The sequence below is a fragment of the Lissotriton vulgaris genome, chromosome 6 (genome assembly GCF_964263255.1).
Source record: "Lissotriton vulgaris chromosome 6, aLisVul1.2, whole genome shotgun sequence".
Taxonomy (NCBI): domain Eukaryota; kingdom Metazoa; phylum Chordata; class Amphibia; order Caudata; family Salamandridae; genus Lissotriton; species Lissotriton vulgaris.
In genome coordinates this window covers 1,565,778,305-1,565,805,566 of record NC_141694.1, presented here as the reverse complement: position 1 = coordinate 1,565,805,566, position 27,262 = coordinate 1,565,778,305, and the positions used below count along the sequence as shown (strand labels likewise).

General features: G+C 43.1%; 1 protein-coding gene across 2 annotated transcripts in view; it reads right to left on the bottom strand.

The window, feature by feature from the left end:
- Window positions 1-27,262, bottom strand: part of FBXO48 (F-box protein 48) — a 79,300-nt gene that overhangs the window by 27,645 nt on the left and 24,393 nt on the right. The window contains exons 2-3 of one of the 2 annotated variants that reach the window (XM_086925443.1): window positions 21,526-21,618; window positions 17,122-17,445 (exon numbers count right to left, since the gene is read on the bottom strand). In XM_086925443.1, the coding sequence (XP_086781569.1) occupies window positions 17,122-17,418 (297 nt within the window). In that variant the 5' untranslated portion in view covers window positions 17,419-17,445; window positions 21,526-21,618. The remainder of the gene's footprint in view (window positions 1-17,121; window positions 17,446-21,525; window positions 21,619-27,262) is intronic. The other variant, XM_086925442.1, reaches the window with a different exon arrangement.

Genomic DNA, 27,262 nt, shown 5'->3' with positions numbered 1-27,262 from the left:
AAAGATATTGCTAAAACAATCATTCCGCTTGCATGAGAGAGGCCCATTACAAGATGCTTTATGACTGGTATCTGTACCCCACAAAACTGAAGCAGCTAATCCCGGTGACCTCTGATTTATGTTGGAGAGATTTTGGTGTGCTGGGAGACTTCTGCCATATTTGGTGGGACTGCCCAATGATTCGCCCTTTCTGGATGGTAATATTTGCGCAAATCACAGAAATCCTGGGATACCCTGTACCCGAAACCCCTGAATTTGCACTTTTGGGCCTCAGAAACGATTCCCTGCAGTACCAGACGAAGGGAGATAAGGCTAATATGTGGGTGTGTCTGAGGGCGGCCAAATGCGTGATAGCAGATGCATAGAAGAAAAAAGAAGTGCCCACTCTAATTCAATGGCATGCCCGCTTCTGGAGGGCACTTACGATGCACCGAAAGGCAGATATTTTTTGAGATAATTTTACAAACTTTGAAAACTCATTGGGCCTGTTAGTGAAGTACTAGTCGCGGTGCTTACCCTTGACAACATGTCCACCAACCATAAGAGTGCTACACATTTCCAATTCTAGTCTAAGAACACCAGATCACATAAACAAGCTTATCCTCAGACCATATGTGTTCGCCTGAACTGTTTCTTCTCTTACCTCCGTCTATAGTTCACATGGAGTGACCATCCAATCTGATTCCATCCAACACCTATGACACGTTTAGGGGAGTGCTAATGCGGGAGGGAGTGGAGGAAGGGTTTGGGGAATGTTAACATTTTGTAAAGGTTTTAGAGCTAGCAAACACCAACATAGGCTATACAAAAGGCAAAGCAATCCTACTTTCAATGAGCACCTGTATTAACTGTAGAACGCAAATTCATCCAGTGGGGAATATACAACTCTGTATCTGTCATTGTTTGCTATGATACTTAAACTAAAAAAAAGAAGTTTGAGAAAAAAAATCGAAGACTATGTGGCTGATTTCTAAAAAAAATAGCCATTACTTGTAGATTTGGCCCACTACATGATGAATTAATTAGAGAACAGGTCATTATGCACTGTAACAATTCTAGTCTACAGGATAGGTTATGCATTCATAGTGATTCAACCTTAATGAAGCTACATCTATTGTTAGTGGGGCTTAGCTCACTTTTAGGTGTGTGAAAGCAGTGGAATCGTCAGGAACGAATGAGAGTGTGGAAGAGATGGCAAAAGCAGTCACCAATAAATTAAATATTATGGAAGATCTCGAAAGGGATGAGAAAAAAATACTAAGAAATTTAATTTCTGTAAAAGAATGGATGAGCTTAAGGGCAGATGTTATCGCTGTGGCAGCTCTCATCAATTAGCTCATAATATGAGACGCATAGCGTTACATTAAAAGTGTTCTAAATGTGGGGTGAATAGACATTTCACGAGGGTCTGCTGCAACTTTAAATATGTATCAGGATAAAGAACAGTCAGGTTTGAATAAAGTGCATTCACAAGTACTTAGCATACATGACAGTGTGATGGAAATCAGTGGACATAGAAGGCGAAAGACCATGTGGGACATTGCAGCGGGTGGTGTACATGTAAAACTAGTAGCTGAATCGGGAACCCCCTACACAAATATTACAAGAAGATCTGTTCTGAGCTTTTCATCTCCAAGTTAGAAACAAAGTTGCATAAACCAGACATTAAACCCCAAAGTTTTACAAGCAGACCTATCAACCTTTTAGGGTTCCAGAAACTGAAATTAGAGTTTAAAGAACGGGCAGCAGAGTGCAAATTGCATGTTGCCAAAAGTGGACCATCAGTCTTGGGGTGGTGGGATCAAGGAGATTTGGGTATGTAGCTTGACCCTAAACAGTCCAGCTTCCGAGTTAATTGTGGAGGATAATATTCACACTCTGTGGGGTTTTGCTGATGAATTTCCATTTGTGTTTTGGGTAAGATTGGAGAATTGAAAGTGTTTGTGCTTAAAGATGATGCACAGTCCTGCATCCACTAAGTTATAAATATTCCCCTTAGTATTAAGGGTGAAGTGACTATGGAATTGGATAAGTTGGGGAAACCAGCGGTTAATGAACATATTGAATCTTCAGATTGGTTGGCCCCTCTTGTTGTGGAACGAACGGCAAATGAACGTGTCAGGCTATGTGAGGCTTTGAGAGAACTAAACAAAAGCCTTTTTGTAGATCAGTTTCCTTTGTTATGTTATGTTATGTTATAACAATGTATTAAGCACATGTATACCAAAGGTGTCTTTAACTCGCATGGCTAAGTTATTATCAGTAACTAAAAGTATGAATTGGTTTTCTCCTGTAGATCTTACGGCTGCATACCAACAAGTGCTGTTGCATCGTGAAAGAAAACATTTGACCGCATTCATACTACCTGTGTGTTGATATGAATTTAGAAGGGTACCATTTGGCTTGGCTGCGGCTGCGGCAATGTTCCAATGCCTCATGTATCAGTTATTTAAGAACAGGAAGAAGGGTACTTTTTTCAAGACACTTTTCTTCTGAAGGGTAATGTTACGATCCCTTCCTGCACCCCTTGTGTAATGGTCTAGTGTGCAGGACTCATGTTGCTTTGTCCCTATTGCACTTTATGGCACACTGTGATATCATGACCTATGTGCCCCCAGCCCCCTCCTAACTGATGCTCCCCCAACACCCTCATGACTGATGTTTCCCCAGCATCCTCAAGGCCGATGTTCCCCAGCATCCTCATAACCGATGTTCCTCCAGCACCCTCACAACTGATGTTCCCCCAACACCCTCATGACTGATGTTTCCCCAGCATCCTCATGACTGATGTCCCCTCAGCACCCTCTTGACTGATGCTCTCCAGCATCCTCATGGCTGATGCTTCCCCAGCACCCGTAATTCCATTGTGCTTGAATCCCTATAAGAGTTCCCAAAATCCAGTGAACCAACGGATTGCCTGCACCCACTGTTACTAGGGTCTTGGTGTTGTTTTCCATTCTGCATGTTTGATCAAAACCAATACATTAATCTCCTGTTATTTGGTTCCGATCAATAAGGTGCACCTACCCCATTCTGTAAGGTCAAAGATAGTGTACTACCACGTGTTTTCTCCAAGGTTCCAGAGCCTTCCAGACGGCCATGTCCCTCATGTGCTGCATGTGATCTAGTTACATCTATAGAGCCTTCAAGAGGGTATATAGCCCCAGGGTATATAAATCCGCCCCCAAACCTGAATCGTGGGTTGGCCTCGCTCACTGCAGAACAAGCTTCACCCTTCCCACACACCTGAAGAATCTTACCGGAACCAAGAAGCACTCCAGTATCCTTCAAGTCCATTTGAGCCTGAGGTTCCCATGGCACAACCTCTCTTGACGTCTTCCTGCGTGCTCCCTACTGCATAGCTACTCCGGACCCCCATGACTCCTTTAGTCAAAGCCCTGAGATCTTCTTCAAACTTGAGTCAAGTGGAAGAACTAGGTTAAGTACTTGATAACAGGTTAGTGGGCACTAAACCTCCTATAGTAGTAAACAGGGCCAAGTATCCCTGTCTTCAAAGACTGTAGACTTTTCCTCCAGGTCCTCTCTGTGATTTACTCCAGCACTTATCCTCCTGACCCTTCCTGCAACTTTGGTTCTAGAACTGTATCACGCAGGGTTTAAAGACTTGAGTTTAGTGTTTCATTGATAAACAATAGTGCCTAGAGAAAGCACTTCAGAATCCTTGATATATGCATGAACCTTGCAACCCACCCTGTGTTCCGAGTGTATCCCTAGGTGTGCTGGTGACTCCAATCTTTGCTCCAAGTGTATCCTTGGGAGTGCAAGTAATTCCAACCTTTGCTCCGTGTGTACCCTTGGGAGTGCAAGTAACTCCAACCCTTGCTCTGAGTGTATCCTTGGGAGTGCAAGTAAATCCAACCTTTGTTCCGAGTTTATCCCTGGGAGTGATAATAACTCCAATCTGTATTTCAAGTTTATTCGTAGGAGTGCCATGCTCCAATCTGGATTTTGGTTATTCTGCTCTCATGCCAAGCTACTGATGAAACCTGTAAGCCAGTGGTTCCAAACTTTTTTGACCCAGGGCTCCCTTGACCTATTGGCTGTGACTCCCTGTTAGACCTGGCAAAATTGAGGTGGGTCTCCCCTGCATTTTTGGCATTTGCCTCCCATGTTTGTGCTGTGTGTTGAACTCCGTTTTGCTGGTCTAGATGCTTTGGGCACTTTGCCACTGCTGTTCAGTGCCAAAGTGCAAGTGCTCCCCTTGTAAATTGTTGTTATGGATTGGTGTTTCCATGATTGGCTGGTTTGATTTACTTGTCAGTCCAAAGTACAGTGCACTGTGTGTGCCCAGGGCCTGTAAATCAAATGCTGCTAGTGGGATGCAGCACTGATTGTTCCACCCACATAAGCAGCCTGTAAAGTGTAACTCTGGCCTGCCATTGCAGAGCCTGTGTGCAGCCTAGTACTGCCATGTTGACTTGGCAAGCGCACCCACTTGCCAGACCCTAACTAATCCCTTTTCCAACATGTCAGTCACCCCTAAGCTAGGCCTAAGGTACCCCTGTGGGCAGGGTGTAGTGAATGTGAGAGGTAGGACATGCCCTGATGTGTACGGCACGTCCTGATAGTGAATTAGTGCCAATTTTGTTATTCACTATTGCAAGGCTACCTGTGCCCACAGGACGGAATGGGGAGTTTGCTTATAACATCTTATAAACATAACTACCCCTGGGAACAAGGTAGAAAAATACATTTTAGTATGCCTGAAACCAGAATGTTAAAATGCATCTTTTAGTGAGGGTGATTTTTATATTCTGTGCTTGAAAATACCACTTTTAGAAAGTAGGTATTTTTTTGCTTAGCCATCCAGTGTGCCTCCACTCTGCTAGGTTTGTGTATTATTGCATGTCTGGCTTTTGGATGACAGGGGCTGGGGAGGAGCAGTGGCTCCAGAGAGCCTGATGAGTAAGGGCTGGGCTGAATAGACCTGGGTTGCATTTAGAGTAGGTGGAGAAGATTTCCTTTCACCTGAAATGGCCTGGTCTGCCAAGGACAATGCTGTCTCCACCTTCTGCCAGAAAGCTGCACCAGAGAGGACAGAACTGGTTTTGGCTGAGCACAGGGCTTCTCATATAAATATTGGAGCCCAGACCCCATAACTGAAGATCACTTCTAGGAAACCAAGAGGAACCTTTGCCAAGAAGAAGAGACAGAGAAGCTGAGGAGGAATACTGCCCCTGTGCTGTTTGCTGTCTGGGGTTGGACTGCTGTGGGTACTTGCTGCCAAGGAAAGGAGAAAAGCACTTTGCTGTTTGCTGTGTCCCCATCTTGAGAAAGATCTTCAAGGGCTTGAAACTGAGCTTGCCTCCTCTTCTGTTGTTAGTTTGGACCTCTAGAGAACTATTTTCTGCTGGGAGCTGGACAATCAACGCAACATCGAAGAAGCATGACTCATCCGTACCTGTTTCCGATGCATCGCCGGAAAAACCTTCGCAGTGCCTGCCGCAGCTTGAGAAATCGCTGCACGATGCATCGGGTGCAACGATCTCCACAGGCCGGGATCACCGCACCGGTCTTGACGCAGACCCTGCTGTGCGGCTGCAAGAATCCACGCATCATCATGGATCGTCGCATCTCATCAAGGTGCCAAGTCTGTTGCATCATAGAGGGATGGAGTAAGAAACAGAAGCATCACCTCCCCACGCAGTTAGAAACCGATGCATCACCTTCCCTGAGTGTAAGGAACCAACGCATCACGTTCCCTGCGGCCCATTTTGGTTGTTTGCGTGAGGCATCCAAGGTACTTTGTGTGAAAAGTGTTGCATCTGCAATTTGCTTTGAACTGTACTATTTCTACTATCTGAAAGTCATATTTCTATTACTGGATTGTGGATGGTTTTTTTTTGGTCTTGTTTTGGTTTAGATAAAGATTACTTATTTTTCTAAACTGGAATGGTGTCCATTTGTAGTGTTTTCACTGTATTACTGCATGTGTTCACAAATGCTTTACAAACTGCCTCTGAGATAAGCCTGTCTGCTCGTGCCAATCTACCAAGGGGGTGAACAGGGGTTATCTTGATTGGGTTTCCCCTTTCCCTATCTAGAAACACGGGTCCCTACTTGGACATAGGTACCTAGCTCTGCCAACTAGAGACCCCCATTTGTAACACTCCCCTTTATGTAACTTTTTTTGGCGGGTGGGGGGATGTAAGCTTGGCCTCTGGAGTACTTCTATTTTACTCCATGTTGATAATTAGGAGGAAGCCGATGAAGATATTATAGTCATAGATGTAACACAACAAAAATGTAACAATTGTTTAATAAAAAAACTTTAATTGGTAAAGTCAGACACAATACTCTTCAGCACTTGGGTCTCCATATTTAATACGGATCGAAGGGAGATTAAATGTGCCTATTAAACCTTATGCACACCAATAGTAAACTAACCCTTTTCCTGGATCGGTGCAACTCTATAGGGAAGCCAGGCTGTTCCGGAAAGTCTTCACACTGATGGTGGCGCACAGAATGCAGATGGTCATAGGATGTGTACTTTCCCTATACAAATGTCTGAGATTATAAGAGTAAGCAGCTGGAAGCAGGCGGTAGCATTACATGCACCACTTGGAGCCACAATGCTGTGGCATAAATTGGCCAATTTACAGGAAAAATAGAGGAGCAAATCAGCAAAGCCATGAACCCCAGTAAGGCCTAAGAATTGTGGCAAGACCATGACAGATGAAAGGTGAGAAAAGCAGATCCACACCGATGCGCATAAAAAAGGCAACCAGCAGCTTTCGCAGGAATGGGCTTGCCCAATGAAAAACATAAAGATGCACACATAGTACCAGTGGACAACGCTCTCTATTGAATCTATGTAAGCAGTTTCCCCTCAAACCAGCAGGAAGCTCACATGTTGATCACTGGAAAAACCGAGGACATTAGGCAATAAATTACCATGGTATGTATATCGTGCAGAAATAAATGAAGTGGTTTTACTTGAAAATGATTCAATTCCTTTCCTGTAGGTGGCCGCAGAGCCTGTGAAATACTGTCTGTTACTAGAGTAGTCCTTGATGAAAATCACAATGTAGGGCTTTGGAATCTGTTTGTATGTTTTAATTATGTGACTGCTGTGCAATTTAACGAGATCCAGTAACAGAGGAATAAACAAACAGACCAATTACCATATCAATTTACAGTTTTAAAACTTTATTTCCTATTATGTCAGAAGAGTTAATTGGCACCATCAGCACATAATTGTTTCATCTGTTCACGGCGCACCTTTCTAGCTTTGATGGCACACCGGGGTGCCGCAGGGCACAGTTTGGGTACCACTGCTTTAGATTATGCCACTGAAATTAATTCATGTACGTTGAATGTAGACCTATTAATGAACTGATGGTAACTGTCTCCTCTTGTTATTTTCAGTGCATTGTGTGATAGCAAAGCCAGGGATTCTAGTCCAGGGCCAGTGGCGGCTGGTGACATTTGAAAGTGGTGTGCCGTAAAACGATAATCATACTTCACCGTAGCGAGCGAGCCCGAACCCCCCCCCCCCCCCCCCCGAGAAAATTTGGAAAAAAGATGGACAAATGGTGCATTTTCAAGCAAATTTGAGAAAGCAGGAAGGTTAATAAAGCAATTGTGAAAGTGCAGTTATTACATTAATAAAGAGAAGTCAATGTCATAATAACATAGGTAGTTGCTTATTCAGTATAATCACAGAACTTCATAACAGACTTCGAGATAACAATGCTGAGTACCATTCATACATTGCACATTTGCCATCAAAATGCTCTTTTTTTTCAGTTAGCCCCAAGTGAGCCCAACCGATATAAGTCAATATCAGGGGGAGGGGTTCTTCCTCTGAGAAGTTTTTGAAAGAAAAAAAAAGGGCAAATAGTGCATTTTAAGCTAATTTAGACCAAGAAAAATGAAAAAGCAATAAGAATCTAGACTACACGTAGGGTGCACAACAACTGAGTTGTCTCTGTGTTAATGGCATTATGTTAAGGGTGGAGGCTGAACACTTCTAATAAAGTACACCTGCACCCCAGTAAGCAGTCTAGGGACATAGCGGTGACTAAACCGGACTTGTATTTTTATTTGCCACCAATCTAACATAAAATAAAAACATACGTGGGCAGTGTAAGGCACAATACCCACCTGAAAGCTTTAATGTGAAAACACACTTCCTTCTGTAATAGCTAAGACATACACAGGGACAGTCCTATCCTGCCTCAGCATTGTAGCTTTTATTGACAAAAGGACACTAGACGGAATACATAAACTCCCAAATACATTCCATAACTATTTCTCACAACGAAACATCGATCACATGCATCAGTATACAATGTTGTTGCTCTATAAAATAGAAAGCCAACTGCTGAAAACTGCTGAAACAAATATTTAAAAATCATAACAAAGCACAACAGTGCATCACTGCTGCATAATCAGTAGAATTTCCTGTAAATTGGACAATGACCCGAGGTCAGCTCTGTACCCCCAGAAACGTCAAAGTTCAAGATCATATAGGTATATTGCAAGGTATGGGAGATTGCATGCACTTTACCTGCTGTTGACAATGTTTGTGGTAGTACCAGAGAAATAAACAGTAAAAGCAGCCTTCCAGACCATAAAACAGGAGCGCAAACAAAAAAACCTGCCTACTCTTTCCATTATTAAACGTTACCTCACTGTGTTAATGATGAGGTCACTCGGCCTCAAGAGTCTGCTGAGAGAAGGGTTCCCACTTCACCTCTACTCTCGCCTTCTGTCAGCAGAATCTGTTGCGCAAATTGCACTGCATTTTACGCTACTAAATTAAAGGCATCAAATGGCGTGCCAGCCACCTAGCTTAGGCGGTAAGGAGCCTTTGATGCGGTTTCTAACACTTGCAATAATCTGAAACTAAGTAGGTATTCTGGGTTTGCAGACCTCTTTACAGCACTAAAAAGTGAAATAACGTGCTCTCTCTGATGTACTTTGGGTGCTCTTGGACACCAGTCTATAAATAGGAGCAGGTCGGCTTAGTTTGGCACACATGTATCCATGTCAGAAAGTTGTGGCGGAACCTGCCATTAAGCAGCACTGATGCTTGGTCCTGAATCCGAAAGTGGACCCAGCTTTAATTTGAAGAACCCCGGGTGCTTTCTGCCCTCTTACTTTCCCTGCTCTGCCAGTGGTTCTCTAATTACCGATCTGCCTCCTTCTACCCCTCTCTGACTCTGCCTTCTGACTCTCCCCTCTCTGCCCTCTTACTCTGCCCTCTCAGCCTGCGGTTCTCTTACTGCCTCTCCTTCTCAGCTCTCCTACTCCCCCGCTCTGCCTGTACTCTGACTGCCCCTCTGTCTAGGCCCTGCTCCTCTGTCGCCCTGCTCCATGCTCTTTCTCTCGCCGCTCTGACTGCCCCTCTGTCTTTGCCCTTCTCTGCCCTCTTACACTCAGAGCTCTGTCTCTGGCCAGACTGCCCTCTCCCTCCTCCTGCCACTCTCTGCCCCACTGCTCTCTCTGCCTTCCAGGCTCTCCCCCCTCTTACTCTCCTCTCACTGCCTGCAGTTCTTTCACTGCCCCTCTTTCTCTGCCCTCCAACTCTCCCTGCGTTGCCTGTCCTCTGACTGCTCCTCTGTCTCTGCCCTGCTCCTCTCTCCCTGCCTGCTCCACGCTCTTTCTCTCGCCGCTCTAACTGCCCCTCTGTCTCTGCCCTCTTACACTCAGAGCTCTGTCTCTGGCCTGACTGCCCCTCTCCCTCCTCCTGCTACTCTGCCCCACTGCTCTCTGCCTCCCAGGCTCGCCCCCCTCTTACTCTACCCTCACACCTGCGGTTCTGTTTTTGCCTCTTTCTCAGCCCTTCTACTCTACCCGCTCTGCCTGTCCTCTGACTGCCCCTCTGTGTCTGCCCTGCTCCTCTGTACCTGCCCTGCTCTACGTTCTCTCTCACCGCTCTGACTGCTCCTCAAAATCCCCAAACACAAAGATGCAACCAACAAAAACCGAGCCTGGCAAGAAAAACACACAGGCTGTCGGTAAAGCACCAAGAAACAAAATGTGGCAAACTAAGTCACTTTACAATTAAAGGGTGTCAAGTTTTAAATTAAAATGTACACATCGGCAGATAGCAGTAAAACAACTACATCAGTTGTGCAACTATGGGTAAAATGAGGCACGCAGTTGCTAATTAAAACTGTTTAGTAAAATACAAATGCACACACACTTGCCACTTACTGATCTAATCGGTTTCAGGGACAGTCAGATTGAGCCATAAAATACAAATCCGTCACCTCGTGAGACAGGGTGCACCATCTGGACTCTGCAGGCAGTGAGGCAGCCACGAGTCCCAGACAACTGCAGTGGACACCTGCACACAACCTTGCCTCCAGGCCGCCACCGGGACCAGGGGTCTGCTGCTGGCTGCCAAACAATCCATCACTTTGTAGTGCAGCACACGTGTGATGCACCTACAATTTAGCACCGGAAACAGAAAACTCGAGTCTGCGCAGTGTGTCTTCAGGAATCCTGTGGACACACTGCGCGAAATCAAATCCACACTTCCCGCCTGCCTGGAGCCTCTACCCCACGCCCTTGCCAACTCGTCACAGGGTGGGACCAACCCCCCTGTGACGTGTTGGAAATGGGTGGGGTAGCCATGCACTTCACTCCTGATTGACGTGAAGCCCCGGGCACTACAGGGCTTAAGCCTGAAGCGCCCGGGGCTATCTTTACCCCCACGTCATCAGGGGGTGGAGACTGAGGCTTTGGGCTATGTGTTTGCCGAGTTGATGACCTCACAGACCTCAGGTCGGTGAGCTCTTCACCCCGGCAAACAGTTTGCCCAACGTCACTCAGCATTACTTATAGCCGCCCCCAACAGAGAAAACAAAGATGCATTTGCATACGAGCGAATTTAGGTGACTGCAGCAGCCTGAGTTTTCTAATAACAAACAGCAAACAGTGTTTTTTGGGGGAGAATGTGAACCAGCAAACGCTGTTTTTATTGTGGAGAATGTGATAGGGTGGAGAATGTGATAGAGATAAAAGTAAAGGGGGCAGAGCCCCGACGCCCTGTACAAGAAACCGCCACTGCAGAAGAGCAATAATGGGATCGGTGCCCGGAGACGCCAAATCTTAGGGGATTTCGGTCCCTATGAGGTGATGACAGAGGCGGCTCTTTGCCTCTGAAGACGTGATACGGCTCCGCACAAAGCCTGTTCTATGCGCCCGGCTGCGAGCGCGGGAACAGGCCCAGCGCGCGGCAGGCGGCCCACGCAGCGCGGCTGTGGCGCGTCATCCGCAGCTGCGGGGCGCGAGGACAAGGCCAGAGACGGAAAGAAAGGCCTCGCCGGGGACGGAAATAAATACGACGCACGGGACGGAAATAAAGGCCTCACCACAACTCCCACAGATGGAGAATGAGTCCATTTTCTGGGCACTTTTTCAGGTCAGATGGAGTCAGTCATTAAATTTGTGTATACACTGGTTTTCTATGCATTGTTACCATGTGGACGAGCTGTGGCATATTATATATATATATATATATATATATATATATATATATATGCACCATATAAACTTATAAGATACGCAGCAGTATCTCAAAATGTCATTAGCTATAAAATGACTAACAAAATAAAGTAATGACCAAAACTGAACCGGCCAAAACAGAGTTCCCTCACCTGAGGTCGTTCCTCCTCACCTCAGTTCTCAACAAAAGCCTAGCACCCTACAAGTTGGAGGCCAAATGCATAATTACATGGGTTCTTCTACACCGCTGCCCTGGTGACGTTTCATCCATGCCACTAGGCCAAGCTTATGCACTGTGCTGAATGCAACAACCTCCCAGAGCACAAAGGGGCTGCTCCTAAGGAATGGCAGAAATCCGTTCTCCTTAATATTCACAAGCCACTCTGCAAATCCTTGAGAAGAAATGGGGCGATTGAGGGCTCCATCTATGCATCTGCATTTCTATAGCGCTGGTATTGCAAAGAAAGAGGCTGAAACACCAAAAAAAGAGGCACATTCTGAAAGGGACATGGAGGACGCATGGAGCTGTCCGTAGGACAATGGCAGCCGGTTGGTCACTTTTCAATACTTTGAGACGCAGGAGCAATCTGAAACCATTGAAACCTTGCAAATCACAAGAGGGACCTTTTCCTTTGCCGCCCAGCTTAATTGGGAACTGCCAAAACATGCAGCGTGTATATTGCGAGGTGCCATAACAATTGCGACTCACATTCCATTTTGATGAATTATGTGTTTGTCCCTGACACGCCCCCCCCCCTCCCTCCCCTTGCCACAGCATGCCACTTTACGCTGAGCAGATTTGCAAGGGGAAAATGTTTGCTAATATGGGCTGAAGACCCCCCCACCTTAATCATTGGCAAAAAGAGAAAAGACAGTGAAAGCAGAACACACCATTACCTTCTACCATGTGCAGTCAATGGCATTTGATAATGTTCAAAATACGGTTTCTCTTGAGAAAGGTGTACATGATTGACCCGTTGTATTCAACCTGGATCTTTTGGAGGGTTCCCTAGGGTTTTCTGCGTTTGTAACAATCGAGATGAAAATGTTCCTTGCAGAGGGAAGCAGGAACCTCGAGTCTGCGCAGACTCGATTACTCGCCTTCCTTTCTTTTTGCAGCCTCTAACCCCGCCCTTTTACAAGTCGTCACAGTGACGAGTTGGAAAAGGGCGGTGTGATAGATTCTCCACACCTTGATTGACGTGAAGCCCCGGCACCACAGGGCTTCACTGTAAAACACCCAGGGCTGATTTTATCCAGATGGCATCAGGGGGTGGAGACTGGTGCACAAGTCTATGTTTTTGCCGAGCTCATGACATCACAGACCTCAGAGCTGTGCGCTCGTGAGCCCGGCAAATACTGTAGATGTTGTCACTCAGCGTCAGCATCACTGCAGACTGCCTCATCACAGAGTGAGTGGCAGGCAGGGTGCAGCAGCCCCGACCCTGTGAAAAAAACGAAATGCGTGTTTAGGCTGTGTGCATTGATTCACTGTATAACATAAAAACAGTGAGTAAAACATGTTGCTTTTTGTTGGCAGTGCCAGATAAAGTAAAGGGGGCGGAGCCCCGACGCCCTCAACGAGAAACCGCCCCTGTCCAGGGCACATCTACCGTGCAAACGTAGAAGGTCTCAGAAGTGACAAATATTAATACAGAGTGTTGCACAGCCACTGAGCAGATCCAGTACCGCAAGTCACTGTTTTCTCATTTTATTCTAAACCCTCTTACCCTCATGGGACAGTATGGAATCTAAGGTTTTGGTTCCTTGACCAGCATTGTCCTCGGAATTCTGGATCAGTATGGGTTGATTGCAGAAGCACCTAAATGTAAGTTTTTCAAAGAACAAGGTAACATATTTAGGACACAAAATCCGTTTCATAGGAATTACTCTGAAAGCAGAGTTAGTTGAGGCAATTATACTTGCCCCACCACCGCAGAATAAGGATGAGGTGCATGCTTTCTTAGAGCTAACGGAATAGTATTCAAACATTGTGCCCAACTTTTCAGGGAAAATGTATACTTTATCAGACAAATGTTGAAGAAGGCGTGCAAGTTTGTGTGGTCACAAGAGTGCCAAGATGCTTTCAATATTATTAGGAAAAATATTTGTGTGGCTCCTGTGCTACAGTGGTTTGATCCCAGCTGTAAAAGCTTTAATACCACGGATGATAGTAAAACAAGATTGGGAGCAATAACTTGACTACAAAGGTGTTAAACATGTTATTGCTTTTACTTCACATGCCTTGACACCATCAGAGGAAAAGTACTCAGTTGAACAAATAGAGACCTTAGGGTGTGTGTGAGGCCTTAAGAACTTTAGGCAGTTCATTTCGGGAGCAAATGTTATTGTGAGGTACCAAAATTTAGACTGGTCCGTTGGGGTGAAAAAAGCTTTGTTACATGCACAGCCAAATTGTGGAATTCCCTTCGATTTGAGCTGAAAAACTCAGAATCTCACTGAAAACATGGCTTTTTAAGCTATAATAACCATACAGCACTTCAACCAGGTCTGAACGTCTGCACTTCAGGCCGAAAAGACGTGGCCTTAAGCCAGCCCTGCCTCCTTAAGACTGTAGCACCTGCGAGCTGTCTGAAACCCGTAGAGGAAATATCAATGGCACAGTCTATAATTTCAGAGGATATTTTCTCTCCCTCTTGCACGATCTTATGGGCTTCTGCCCTGGAGGATTCTGGAAGTAGGTCAACTAAAGCTGCAATCTCTGACCACATCTGACGGTCGCATCGTCCGAGGATGGCCAAGGAGTTTGTCACCCTGACCGTCGTGGCAGCCATAGTGGTGAATTTCTTCCCAATGGTATCCAGGCGGAGACCTTCCTGATCCGGTGGCGAAGTTAACAGAGTTGCCAAGTTACGGAAACGCTTTTGAGCGGCTTGCGTAATGACTGAGTCAGCCTTTGGTTGTGACACAAGGCATACCGGTGAATCCGCAGGCGCCTTATACTTCTTGTCAAGGTGTGGCAGCACGGCCGGGATGGAGTTAGGCCGTTCCATTAGTCTAATTCCCTCCTGCCATATAAAGTCAATTATTGGAATGGTATGCACTTGCTTCAAAGGTTGATCTTGAAGTCATAAAGAAAACAGTCTTGTTGTTTGACGTCCATGGACAAATGAAAACGCTTCGCGGCTCTCACCATTAAGTTGTGGAAACCCCCAATGTCCACTGGGGGAGAAGCCAGGGGAGAAGCAGGAGGAGGAGACAGGGTCTGGGCCCGATAGTTGTCCCAACCTGCAAGGACAGTGTCGTCGTCCTGGTCCGTATCATTGCGGACATCATCATCATCAGTACCAGGATCAGGAAGAACTGGTGATATTGCCTGAGCAACAGGAAGTGGCTCTCGTGCTGGAGAAGGCGAAGTAGGAGAAGTCTGCGCAGAAGGTGGGAATCGACGATTATAATCGTCTAACCTGTGCTGAAGGTTTGATATCAAAGATACCGGTATTTCTGCCATAGGAACTTCGTGGTCAACATCCAGCTGGTCATCGTGAACTGGGAAGAGTGAACCCGTCATCATTGTCCTCATCCTCATAGTCCTGATATTTTATATTGAGCTCCCAAGGATTTGCTGCAGGACGAAAGGTGTCATCAACATAAGACCCATCAGAAGATTCCTCCTCTGCAGACGCAAAGAGTTGAGCAGGGGGGCCTGAACCACCTTGAAGAGGTAAAGGTTGTTTCCGTTGCCAGAGAATAGTGTCCCGTCGAAGGTCCCGTCGACGAGGTCGTGAAACCCCTTTGGGCATGTATGTGCACCACATGTGCACCCATACTTATTTCAGGGGTGCAACAAATTATTCTCAATTTGCGATTAGCAAATTGAGAATCGCAAATTGAGAATAAATTCCCATTCCTTCCTATGGGCCAGGAGGCCCATAGAAATAAATGGGAAAGTATTCCTTAATTGCGAATTCGCAATTTGCGAATTCGCAATTAAGTAATATCAAGAAATCGCTAAAATATCGCGATTTTCTTGATACATACCAATTAGCGATTCTGAAATAGCGATTTCTTAAAAATCTCTATTACAGAATCGCTAATTGGTATCTTGATACATATGGCCCTTGGTCATCTGCATTCAAACGGGTGCAACTCTCGCATTCTGGATTCAAGATATGACCACAAGTGGTCATTATCTCAAAAAGATCTCCGTCCTCTATGTGATATTTTCATGCCTTAAGCATCCGTTTTTGACTCTGATCCATCTAAAACGCACACAAGGAAGAGATGGTCTGCTCGATTCTAGTGTCAGTGTGTGTCACAAACACTAGGCATCTAATGTTTCTACACAGTTCACGCATAGGCTTTTTGTGTCTGTGTACATCTCACACACCATGCATTTATGAGGATTTTACCCACCATGCTTCTCATGCCTGTCTAATGCCCGTGTTCATCTCAAACACTGTTTTTAGAATCGCACACAATAAAAAAAGTCTGAATAACTTGCATTAATATTCGTGCGTTTGTGAGAATCTTACACATTGTACTTCTCAGAAGCATCTCAGACAGTTATTAAAAAGGCTCAAAGACGAGGGAAAGTAAAAAAAAGGTATATTGTTTAGGTTTTGCCTACACAGCACTTCTGCCGTGCTAACAAAATCTCTTGTAACAAAAAAGAAAAAACAGTTAAAACACACAGAGAAGTCGTTTCAGAACTCAGCACTTTAAGACAGGGGGCAAGTCTAAGGGCTAACATGGATCATGTGTGGAGGCGGAACACCGCATGATACACTGGTCTTGAGTTAAGACAAATTACTGCCAGAACAGAGCGGGAGATACGATGACGATATGAGGAGTCATATTTTGAGGGCTGAGAACTGCAGAGCTCAGAGGTCGAGTGTGATGGTTCCGCGCGGTAGGCACGCGTGTGAGGGAAGAACAATGCAGGGCACAAGACAAGAGCCGGGTGTTAAGACTGCAGGGATCCTGAGAATTGCAGTGGGCATATGTGAGGGCTCAGCACTGCATGTGTGAGGAACGAGCACTACACAGGGTGAACACTACATCAAAGAGCAAGTCTAAGGGTCCCAGAAACAGTACGCGATAGTCCCAAGGGAAGAGAGCAGTAAACTAATTAGTAACAGGACACTGAGAGCATGTCTGGCTTTTGACTTGCGAGCAGCAGCAGGTGATAATTGGTAACAGATGAGGGCCCCTGCTCACTCCTGCAAGGTAAACGACAGACATGCATGAGGACAAATAGCAAACAGTGCAAAACATGCATGAGTTTGAAGGAAAGCCTTGAGCGATTCCAAAAGGTCCCCATAGCAGCGATTGCGCGCTGCGTAGACGATACCTAATGAACATGTTTATCTGTAATGCAACTGGTGCTCATGTAAACCGCTCAGATACCTTTAGGTCGATTTGCGCTATATAAAACTACAACAAAAAAAGAGAGAGCGAGATAGATAGGCAGTCAGAAGCTTAGTGGGTGGGTCCAAACTAGAAAAGAATTTCAAGGATGCTGGGTAAGTAGAATGTATGACACAGTAACAGGAGGATCTAAATAGGAAGGAAGAGGCAAGGCACAGAGCTATGTGCACTTCTACTGGTCCTTTTATATGGGTTGATATACAACAGAAAGAGGTAAAAGTAGGGCTAAAGGGAGTTGAGACCAATTACCTTCCAAGAATATCCATTTCCTCGATCACCATCAATCTCTCGTTGACAGACGGTTCTCACCATTAAACAATGGTTCCTCCACAAATGGTCACCAGCTTCAATAACTTCATTCCATTTCGTGCATGTCGCTGCAGCAGCACATAAACTCTTAATGTCTAGTTCACTGAAAATCTTGTAACAGATTTCGGGCGGTAGGATATCGATGAAGTTTTGGGAAAGTTCCTTCTTTTTCTTATTAGAGTGAAGTTCTTTACATGTGGCACTGCTTTGTTTATTTTTCTTGGATATTTTCTGCATAGTTCAAATAAATGGTCATTCAGTAACCTGAAACAAATCATTGACAATATTTTAAAGGCATACTTATGAAAGATTGCTGCCTGTTTAATAAAGATCCTAGCTCACTGCTGAAAAGAATACCGTTAGACTTTATATTTATGAAACATACTCTCAGGCTTTTTTCTCTGGGGCCTGCAGCCACAGGAGTCACCAGGCCCTGACAATGTGAGAATGCTAGTGGCCCCCACTAAGCAGGCTCTGCATTTTGAATCTACGATAGAAACTTGGCCTCACTTAGCATACTCACACTCTAGGTAACTTGGATAAGCAATACAAACCTAGCTCAAGAGAACTGCATAGGGCGAGTCTATGCCCAGCACAATTATCACTGTTGCAATAAAGATGCCCTTGTACCAGTTACACATCTCTTTGATAAAAACTCAAGAATACATAAAACTATACTTTTAGAAATTGGGTTTATGGTTGGAAGATGTATAACCCTGTCCAAGCTGGAACCACAATCTTAGTGATGGTAAGTCATAAACACACCATAAAAAGGAATTAGTTACTTACCTGTACACTATAGTTCTCCAGTATTATCTTTCATAGATTCACATGCTTGTATCTTCCCCGTCGTCATGGTGGGAGTCTCACGGTAACAGAATGACCAAAGCAGTATCATAGAGAAGAAAACTGCATAGAAAAGCCCATAGGGACTGTAGTATTTGGTAACCAGACCTCCTCATTGTTTGGTCCAAAAGTCAGCAAATCAGCATTGCTGCCCTACCCTCCCACTCCCCAGCAGAAGCTTCCTGCCTCAGATTTCCGTCTGAGACTGGAACATATGTGATATCTCAGCTCAGTTTGTATATTTCAGAAAGCTCATTAAGTCCATGGCGCATAAACAACCACAATGAATCGGATGTTAAGTGGACAGTGATCTCTAAAATAGAGAAAGATATAAGAGGAGGAGACTTGGATTGGAAACTGTCCAAACAAGAGGCGATGTTAATAGCCAAATTTAACACAGCCACCCATGGACTTAATGAGATTTCTGTAATAAACAAACTGAGCTGAGATATCACATATGTTCCACTCTCAGGCGAACCAGCCTTAGCAAATACGTGTAATCAGCAGTTCCTCTTCATCTCTTTTTCCTGAGAATTGAAAAACACCAAATGTAAACCTATCAGGAGACCAACTAGCAAACTAAGTGACACACTCCATCATGGCCGACTCGTTAGTCACTTTAATATATAGGACGAAAACGAAAGAATCACATAAATTACATGGAACCATTTTTGAAGTGGCAGGTTTATCGCCAAGAAACATGTTGGAATTACAGCTGTCAGACAGTCTGCGCATAACATGCATTAACAAGTGAGAATATAAGGATCCAAAACGGCACTAGTACTACAACTCCCAGGAACCTTTGTGGAACCGGAAGTATGGCGGAAATCGAATTCCGACGCTGTAACTGATCATAGCAACACGCTCCAAATCAGACGGGTAAGCCTGCATAATTTGTGGAGAGCCGCGGGAACGAGGGCTACATTTGACTATAATACAAGAGTGGGTACATTAACCGCTCCGACATACTCTCGCTTTCAGAGATCAGCCGCTCCTCTCAAACTCCTTCGAGGACAGCGGCCATACAGACCACGGAACCAGCGCTGGCACTAACTACAGCACCCTGGGAAAACCAAGCGGGCAAATCTGCAACACGTTACAATCAGGTAGGAACCTTGACACAAAAACAAAGGAAACATCCATGTATTTGGTCACGTAAACAGCAGAGGTCAGACAGAACTAACTGTTTGCCCACCTCTCCTATTTTCAGGGAGTACCCGTGTCCTGTGAATATCCTTTGGTAACTTCATCTTTGGGGTTTCTGGTATTCTTGACCTCCACTATAGTTAAAAGTAAGTGTGCACACAATAGTGTCCGTTTAGAAAAATAATAGCAGATGCACGGATTGTTGATTGATTGTCTTTTTCCCACATAGATTGATTGTTGTATTGGATAACTGTCTTCGACGGGTGATTTCCTTAACCCCAGTCAACTCTAAAAAAACTTAGAGGTAAGACAAGGTGGCTAGAGTAATGGAGGTTGCAAGCAAGGTTACCATCATTTCTTGATATGACCCTAAAGGAAGGTTCTTGTTCTCCTTTCTTCACAGCTAATTGTCCTGATGAGAACTCCGCGAATGGTGTGAGTTCGAAACGCGTAGACAACTTTTTGCCATCTAAAACAAAGGAGGAATAGAAAAAACTTTTGCTGAAAAGTCTTATCTTTTTAAAAAAAATTGGATATGGCTTACTGTGAATTTTTTTTCCAGGTTTTGTGTAAATACATGATGATATGTATGGATGTTAATGAGTGAGGGTATGATTGTTTATGAATAGTTTTGTGAATTGTGACATTGTTGATATTGTATAAAAGAGTTCCGTGAATATTGTATATATATATATGTTGAGGTCTTGTAATGTTTAACGAATTGGTAAAATAATAACCAATAATCCTTGAAAAAGAAAAATTCAAAATAAAATAAAAAGATTCATTTTGACATTAGTGTGGCTTCTCATGACGCAACATTACTGATATATAGTGCGCCAATAACTTAGTGGGCGTCACCGTTGTCACAGGGGGCTGCACTACAATTACAAAAAATTAGGGCCGCGGCTTTCGACACCGATGTTCGAATCACTTCTCACACGTACATAGACAAACAACAAGCTGCGCCGCATTCACAGATCCTTGACATACAACCGACTATTTTTCAGTAAGTAAATTAACATTCACTCATTTACTTACTTTACATTTCTCACAAGTGGCTGCATAAAGGAAAATAATAAAGGGGCGCACAAGCGACACATTCACTCACCTCGACATTGACGCTACAACGGCTCCAGCGGACACTGAAGGCAGGCAGCGTACAAAACGATAAAAGCCACTTCACAATTGACTTTTACTCAGGGACTCAGACGGGGCCTCAAAACATCCCTCGCAGGATCGGGATCACGCAGTGCACTATCACCCTACACACCTTACCGTGAAAGACTGTATACCGTGAAATTTTACAATACAATTACAATTTAACATTACAAACATTACACACATAACATTTCATCCCCGGACAACGTCGGGACGGGCTGCTAGTGTTAAATAAAACATATTCAGTTAGTAATATAACAGATTAAATGAAAATTGTTATTTAATTTATTTAAAAGACCACTCACCGAATACCCCAATAAACTCCTCATACCCATCTAAGCAAATAACTACACCAAACATTACAAATTAAACATATTAAAGCACCTCAAAACCCATGAAAACTATTTTTTTAAAGTATACACAGTTTCATAATTTAAAAATAATCAAACAAAAATATTTCCACTAAGAAATAGGCTCTTACGTAAAATCCTTGTTCTCTAGTGGAATCTTCATTAGAAGTAGTAATCACTGATTAGCCCATGTGCACTGCAGATAGTTGGAGCTCTATATATATGCATTTTCACAAGGCACTTGATACAGATTCCAGAGCAGATGGCCAGGTGGGGCAAGCCCCTCTTGGTGATCTAGTTGGGAAGAGAACTGTTTTCCTTTGCCTCTTTTTCTCTGCCTTTAAAGTGCTGGGCTTGCTATTCTATTCAGTGCGTATAACCTATAATGATCCCCGGGGTAAACAGTTTTGTTCCTTATATCCTTGTAATCCTCCAGGGGAATCTCATTATAGTCATAAGCAACCCTCCCTCCACCCTAGAGTAGATGCAAACATAATTGTTCTCAGTTCTCATATGATTTATCATCACCGTAAAAAAGAACTGGCTGAATTGCCTCCTACAAGACATGATGGGATACTGGAGGTGCACTATGACTTAAGGGAAAAGCACAGTTTTCTCCCAGCGTTTAGGGTTTCAAACTTTACAGCTACATTGTTATAATTTTTCTCATGCTTCCTTTAAAAAGAAGGTTTGTGAAAATTCATTTTAGTGACTTAGTGTCTATTTAAAAAAGGCAGCCTTTTATTTAAAGTAAATGCTGACAAAACTGGCCAAAATACCCTGTTATAGGCTGTTGTAAACTTTTATTTCACATAGGTGCCTTTGAAGAAAAATAAAAACATACATTTTTAATGAATATATTCTTCATAAAAAGGTGCTCTGGGATTCCTCCTGTAGGAGCAACTGTTCAGTGCTTATGACCTCTAATGAAGATTTCCTGCAGAAGAAGAAAATGTGAATAGTTTCTACATTAAGCAATACCATTTTATATATATTTTGTTTAAGACACTATCTTTCTAATACCCATATTAAACCCTTCAACCCCAAATTAATATTAATTACATAATTGAAAAACTTATTATGCATGTCAATAAGGATAAAAACAATAATAAACATGTAACAAATTAACATTAATTAACATATCCAATCCTCCAATGAACTCAACACCGGAATAAACAAATTACAATAATATTTTTAAAAATACCCACAAATCCAATTTTCACAATAACATATTATAATTAAAAATATTTTAAACTTCAATATTTTTGTATTTTGTCCACAATCTTATGGTCAGACATATTTGGGTGGAATACCTTCCGGGTAAAGGCAGTTAGGCAAGTCCCCCTGCCTATCAAAGTGACTGCACTCTCCAGATTCAAAGAAAACAGACATTCAGGCAACGGGTAACACTAATAACAGATGCATTAATGTTCGTTGTGGAGGCGACTTTACGCGGTGCCAATATTCTGATGATCAAGTTCAAACCGTGTTTATTGCATTGGTGACCATCTTAAAAACATAAACAATAATAAACTTGAAGCCTCCCCCTGTCCATTCCTCCTCACTTGACTTAATTGGCACATAGAGCCTCCTTGTGTGCATCTGTACACCACAAAAACGATAGATTATACTGCCATGAGCCAGGGCTTGTGACCAATGGATCAAGGGTGACCACACACGGTAGGTAGACCCCGGCAGATGGCCAATTTAAAGTCTCTCTTCTCAGGGAATATAAAAAAAGTAATGCTGAGGAGCACCATTTGCAGTGCAAGGGTCCCTCAGGAGCAGAGACTCCAACAAGCATAAAATGTTGACAATGCACTGATGACCAGTTTCTCTGCCAGTGTTGTCCTTATATATACTGTAATGTAGGTGTATTTGTATAGCTCACAACTCACCCTGGAGGGTATTGTGGTTCTGAAGCAGGACCTCTATGTGCCGAGCTAGTATTATGGCCTAGAAAAAGAGCCAGATCTTCAGTTACTTGTGAAATTCAAGTACTGTGGAGGCAGCTCAAATGTGCATACACAGGTTGTTCCAGGCTTTAGGAGCGACGTAAGAGAAGGCATAACCTCTCGATCTGGTCTTGCTTATGCAGGGGGTATGTGCAAGTAGGAGTCCAGCCGAGCAGGGGTGTCTGGCAGGATTTGCGTATGGTTATGTATCTGGGTTCAATGTTGTGTAAGGCTTTTTATGTGTGTGTGAGGAGTTTGAAGAGTGCTCATTTGTTGAGCACTTTAAGGCGCGGGGTGATGTGTGTGTATGGTAGGAGTCTTTTGATCAAAAATGCGCTGATTCCAGGATACAACTATGTAGGCAGAGCTCGACTGGATTCCATCAGGCCTTTCCCCAGTGGGATGGAGACTTGGGAGGCTAGTTTTGAAAGCCAAGGGCTGGTTCTGGTGCTTCTGTTATGTTATGTCTCTTTCCTCAGCTCCCAGAGGATAACTGCACCAAGTGCAGGTGGGCCTTCAACAAAGAGAGAAAAAGACAGAGTAAGAGGAAGGGAGGTAGAGAGAAAGTGATCATAGAGGGTGAAGTGAGGGAAAGGAAAGGCGATATACAGAAAGCGATCAGAGAGGGAGAGGAGAGAAGAGAGAGGAGAGAGAGAATGGAAACAGAAAGAGCAAGGAAAGAGAGGAAGCTGGTTTGATCATTTTTGCCAGGGCAATTTTTGGTTCCCAGTCCGGCCCTGACTGTAGCTGATTTATCAGTCATCTCAAATTCAGGAATGAGAGTGGCAGTTAGGTGAGCAAAGACTGTAAGCCAGTCTTTGCTCCTCTAGCAACCACAATATTTTTGCTCCACAAACTGTGATGCCACCATGCCAGAATACCTGGCACAAACAAACAAAATATGAGAGTGGTTTTATTTTTTTCTCATACTGTTATCTACTTAATGTCTCCCCATCCAACTGCAAAGCTAGTGTTAAAAGTACCATGCTCAGTATCCATGAGATAACCAACTGATCATTTTTTATTCTGCCAGATTCAGTGTGTTTTCTTGTGCAGGTCACCTGTATCACGACTCTCCAGAAAAGTGATCTACATGATTTGGGTATGTTGTTTACCAAGAGTGCTAGATTCTGTTGAGGCCTAGAGGTGCATTTCAAAGTGGCAACTGTTTTAACCTGGCTTGCTATCACCCCTATGCTTGTCATTACACTGAAAGTTAGTGGCAGTTCTTTATATTTATGTGATACATTCAACTGCACCCCAGCAGGGAGTCTGTCAAGTGACCTTTCTTTGCAAATTCATGCATTATGTCAAGTTAGGTCTATTTAATTGTACTGTATGTGGAAATTCACTTTCACTTTACTTAGTTTATTTTGGCCAATGGCCATACATGTTGTACAATGATTATACAAGGAAACACAATGCAATAAAAGCTGGAAAATAAACAGATACCGAGCATAAAATGTTCATAGAAGTAGCTACTCTTGGCCTGGGGACCCAGAACAAATATACAAACCCTTGACCATAGGCAAAAACCTAGTGTGGTCCGTCATGCTTAAAAGTACAGTTTACACATATCATGCTATAGTAAAAATATTAGTAAACGTTAAAAAGTAAAACCTCCAGTGAAATGCATTGCTAGGCGTGAACATAATACATTTGACACCTAACACATAGAAATGTATCCATTGTGAAACAACGATAGTCTAGATAGAAAGAAAACTAGGGTTACATGCTCTACCCTGTCTCTCTGGACATCCAAGCTGAATAAAGTGCAAGTGCTCCTGCTTATTTTTTTTTTTTTTATTGAACATTTTCATACATTTTTACCCCCCCCTACCACCTCCCCCTAAGAAGTGCTCCTGCTTAAAGGATAATTAAAAGCGCAAGATCTAAAAACAGTAAAACCGAGGTGCAAGGTAGTGGGATTTGCATTAGTCAGAGGGAAAAGAAAGGGTAAGAGAGCCATTTTTTGACGAATTGGCCATATGCTTTCCAGAAATTTGGCAGTTGATGAGACTGTGTCGGTTCTACATAATCTTATCGCTACCCTGTATTCAGCAACAAGTCAAAGGGAACACAGAGTAACAATCTAGCGCCTACACTTCTTATAATACCTTGGGGAATAAAAGAAAAGAAGGTCATTGGTTCTTCAGCACTTCTTGAAACAGGACATATTTTACTGCCACCTTGTTATTCCATTTAGCAGTAAAGGTAGTGATGGAGCGAGATTTAAACTCGCAAAGTTAAACTTCCATAATATAATGACAGTACTAATGGCATGAGTTTAATAACTAATCAACTTAGTTTTAAAGTTGCACACATTACACATGGGATTAATATGCTTTATGTTGCATTTGCAAGTACGTCGAAAAATAATAAACTAACCTTGTCTTTTGTTTTGTCAGTAATAAATGCGGCTGTTTAATTAATGGCATGTGCTTTGTTTATATGTGCAATGTGTTTTGTCGTGTCTTTTCTGTGGCAAAGGCTCGTGGAGATTCCTGATGGCCTCAAAGAAGAAGGTTTTTATAATGCTGCTTTTTGTGCTTCGGCTAGATAACATAATTAACTTGGTTAATATTTAGAAGAGGGGGTGGGTAACAGAATGGGTCTCAATTCTCTAATTAATTACTGTCTTGTGTTTGTTTAAACACTAGTTCCCTGAGAGGCCTTTTTGGGCCTTCGCAAAAGATGGAGTTTATGAAACCTGTCCAGAGAGGAGCCTTGCACGCATAAGATGTGGAATGTTTTACCACGTTGAAAGAAATTACTGTGGAATAAAGACGTGCATATTGTGCTCATGGTGTTGTATTCGAGGACAGGAAACGGCAGGATTGCCAATGTGAGGAAGCAAAAAGACTGTAACTCGGATGAACCAGATTTTGTAACAAATCAGAGGAAGCAAAGTTTAATGAACAATAGGGCTAAAGAAGAGCCCGTTCTTGGTTTGAAAGCAATGATGACATGGATGGCCTGACATCTGTAAGCCAATGAGAATGCAGTTGGGAACGTGAAGTGACACTTTCTTAGTAGATTAGTAAGTTAGAAAGGTATAAAATCTGACCCTTCAGGCAGGAGGGGGCTCTTGCTTCCCGATTCCTGAGTGACGTGCTGACGGACATCTTATGCACGTAAGGACAGGAGACTTTATTAATTATTTCTTTAGGTGAAGTGAGTTTAGTTAGGGAAATAGAACTTAGGAAATGGAAACTTTATTTTGCTTTAATTTATGCTGAATGATTTACCTTTTAAAATGTCAGACTAATGTGCCTTTCCTTGACAGATGCTTTCAAAATTGCTAATAAAATAATGATTTCTGAATAAAGATTGCTCTTTCCTCGAATATTATAAAGCTAATAAAATTAGATTTTGAAATGACAAGCTGGTCTTGTTTATTCATGGTCTAGTTATCATTATTAGATCTATTCGCCTTAAGTGACTTAATTAAATGACGTACGATTAAAACCATGGTGAAGTATAATAAACTGCAGATGTATATATCTTTGTAAATAGATTATGATTAGTGTGTTTAATTAGGTCACATGATTCAGTCGCTCAAAATTGTCTCTTCAGTTTATGGGCCTTAGTAGAGATACATGATTAATGGTGAGTATTGTGAAGATGTGCAGTGTTATTGAGACAGTTTTTCATTAGGGGCGCTGGATCAATTACTTGGTAGCAGAGTTACGATTACTATGGTAACTGACATGCTTCATGATACATGGGATACATGTCTAAAACATGTTAAGTTTGTTCAGTTGTTATATGTAGTCGAAAGGTTTTTTCCAGTAGTGTGAAAATTCCTGGTTTTCCGGCAAAGAGTTAAAAGTGACAAGTGAGGTTAAACTGTGCATTTGTTCTGTTTCAAAAATAGTGGCATTGTTACATATATCACAAGTGTTGTGGACGTACAGCACAAGTTTAGGGATCTTAGGTATGTTAGGTTGAATGTATAGTGAGGATTGTCTATGAAATTGTAGCTTTCGAGTATAGGGACAACTGTCCTGCTTTAAAACTCACTGCGAAAAGAGTAGTAGAATTTATCAAAGCTTGAGTGAAGGGTAAGGAAGCGTAGTCTATTCTTACTGGCAAGTGAGGATTTTTCTTGGCGGGTTAAAGTCCTACCAAAAATTTCATGTATGAATGGGGATTCTTTCCGTTTGATTGAGTGTGCTAGAAGGGTAGAACAACAAGGTTACTTGTTTCTATCAACAAATTAAATATTCTGTGAAAATAGCGTTGTCTATTTCACGCGAAAGGATACTTGTTTGTTTGAAAAAGCTATCTCTTTATTTTAGTGAAACAGGCAAATGGTTTGTTTTATGTGAAGTTACTAACTGAATTCAATAGAAAGTTTTGTAAAAATGGTGCTGTGAAAATATTTTGTAAAGGAGGGGTCAGCTCAAGGAGTGGAACGGAGACAGTGAAGCTGCAGCGGCACCATACATCACAGGGTTCGCGCTGTGATTGGCTAGCATACGTCACAGCATTCGCACTGATTGGCTCATGTGACTTGGTAGGCTCGTACCTGCTTGGTTCATTCTGAAATTCAGTAATTCTATTGGCTGAACAGAGTAGTGACGTGGCTTAACCTAATTGGTTTGTTGGTGAGTTTCATGCACA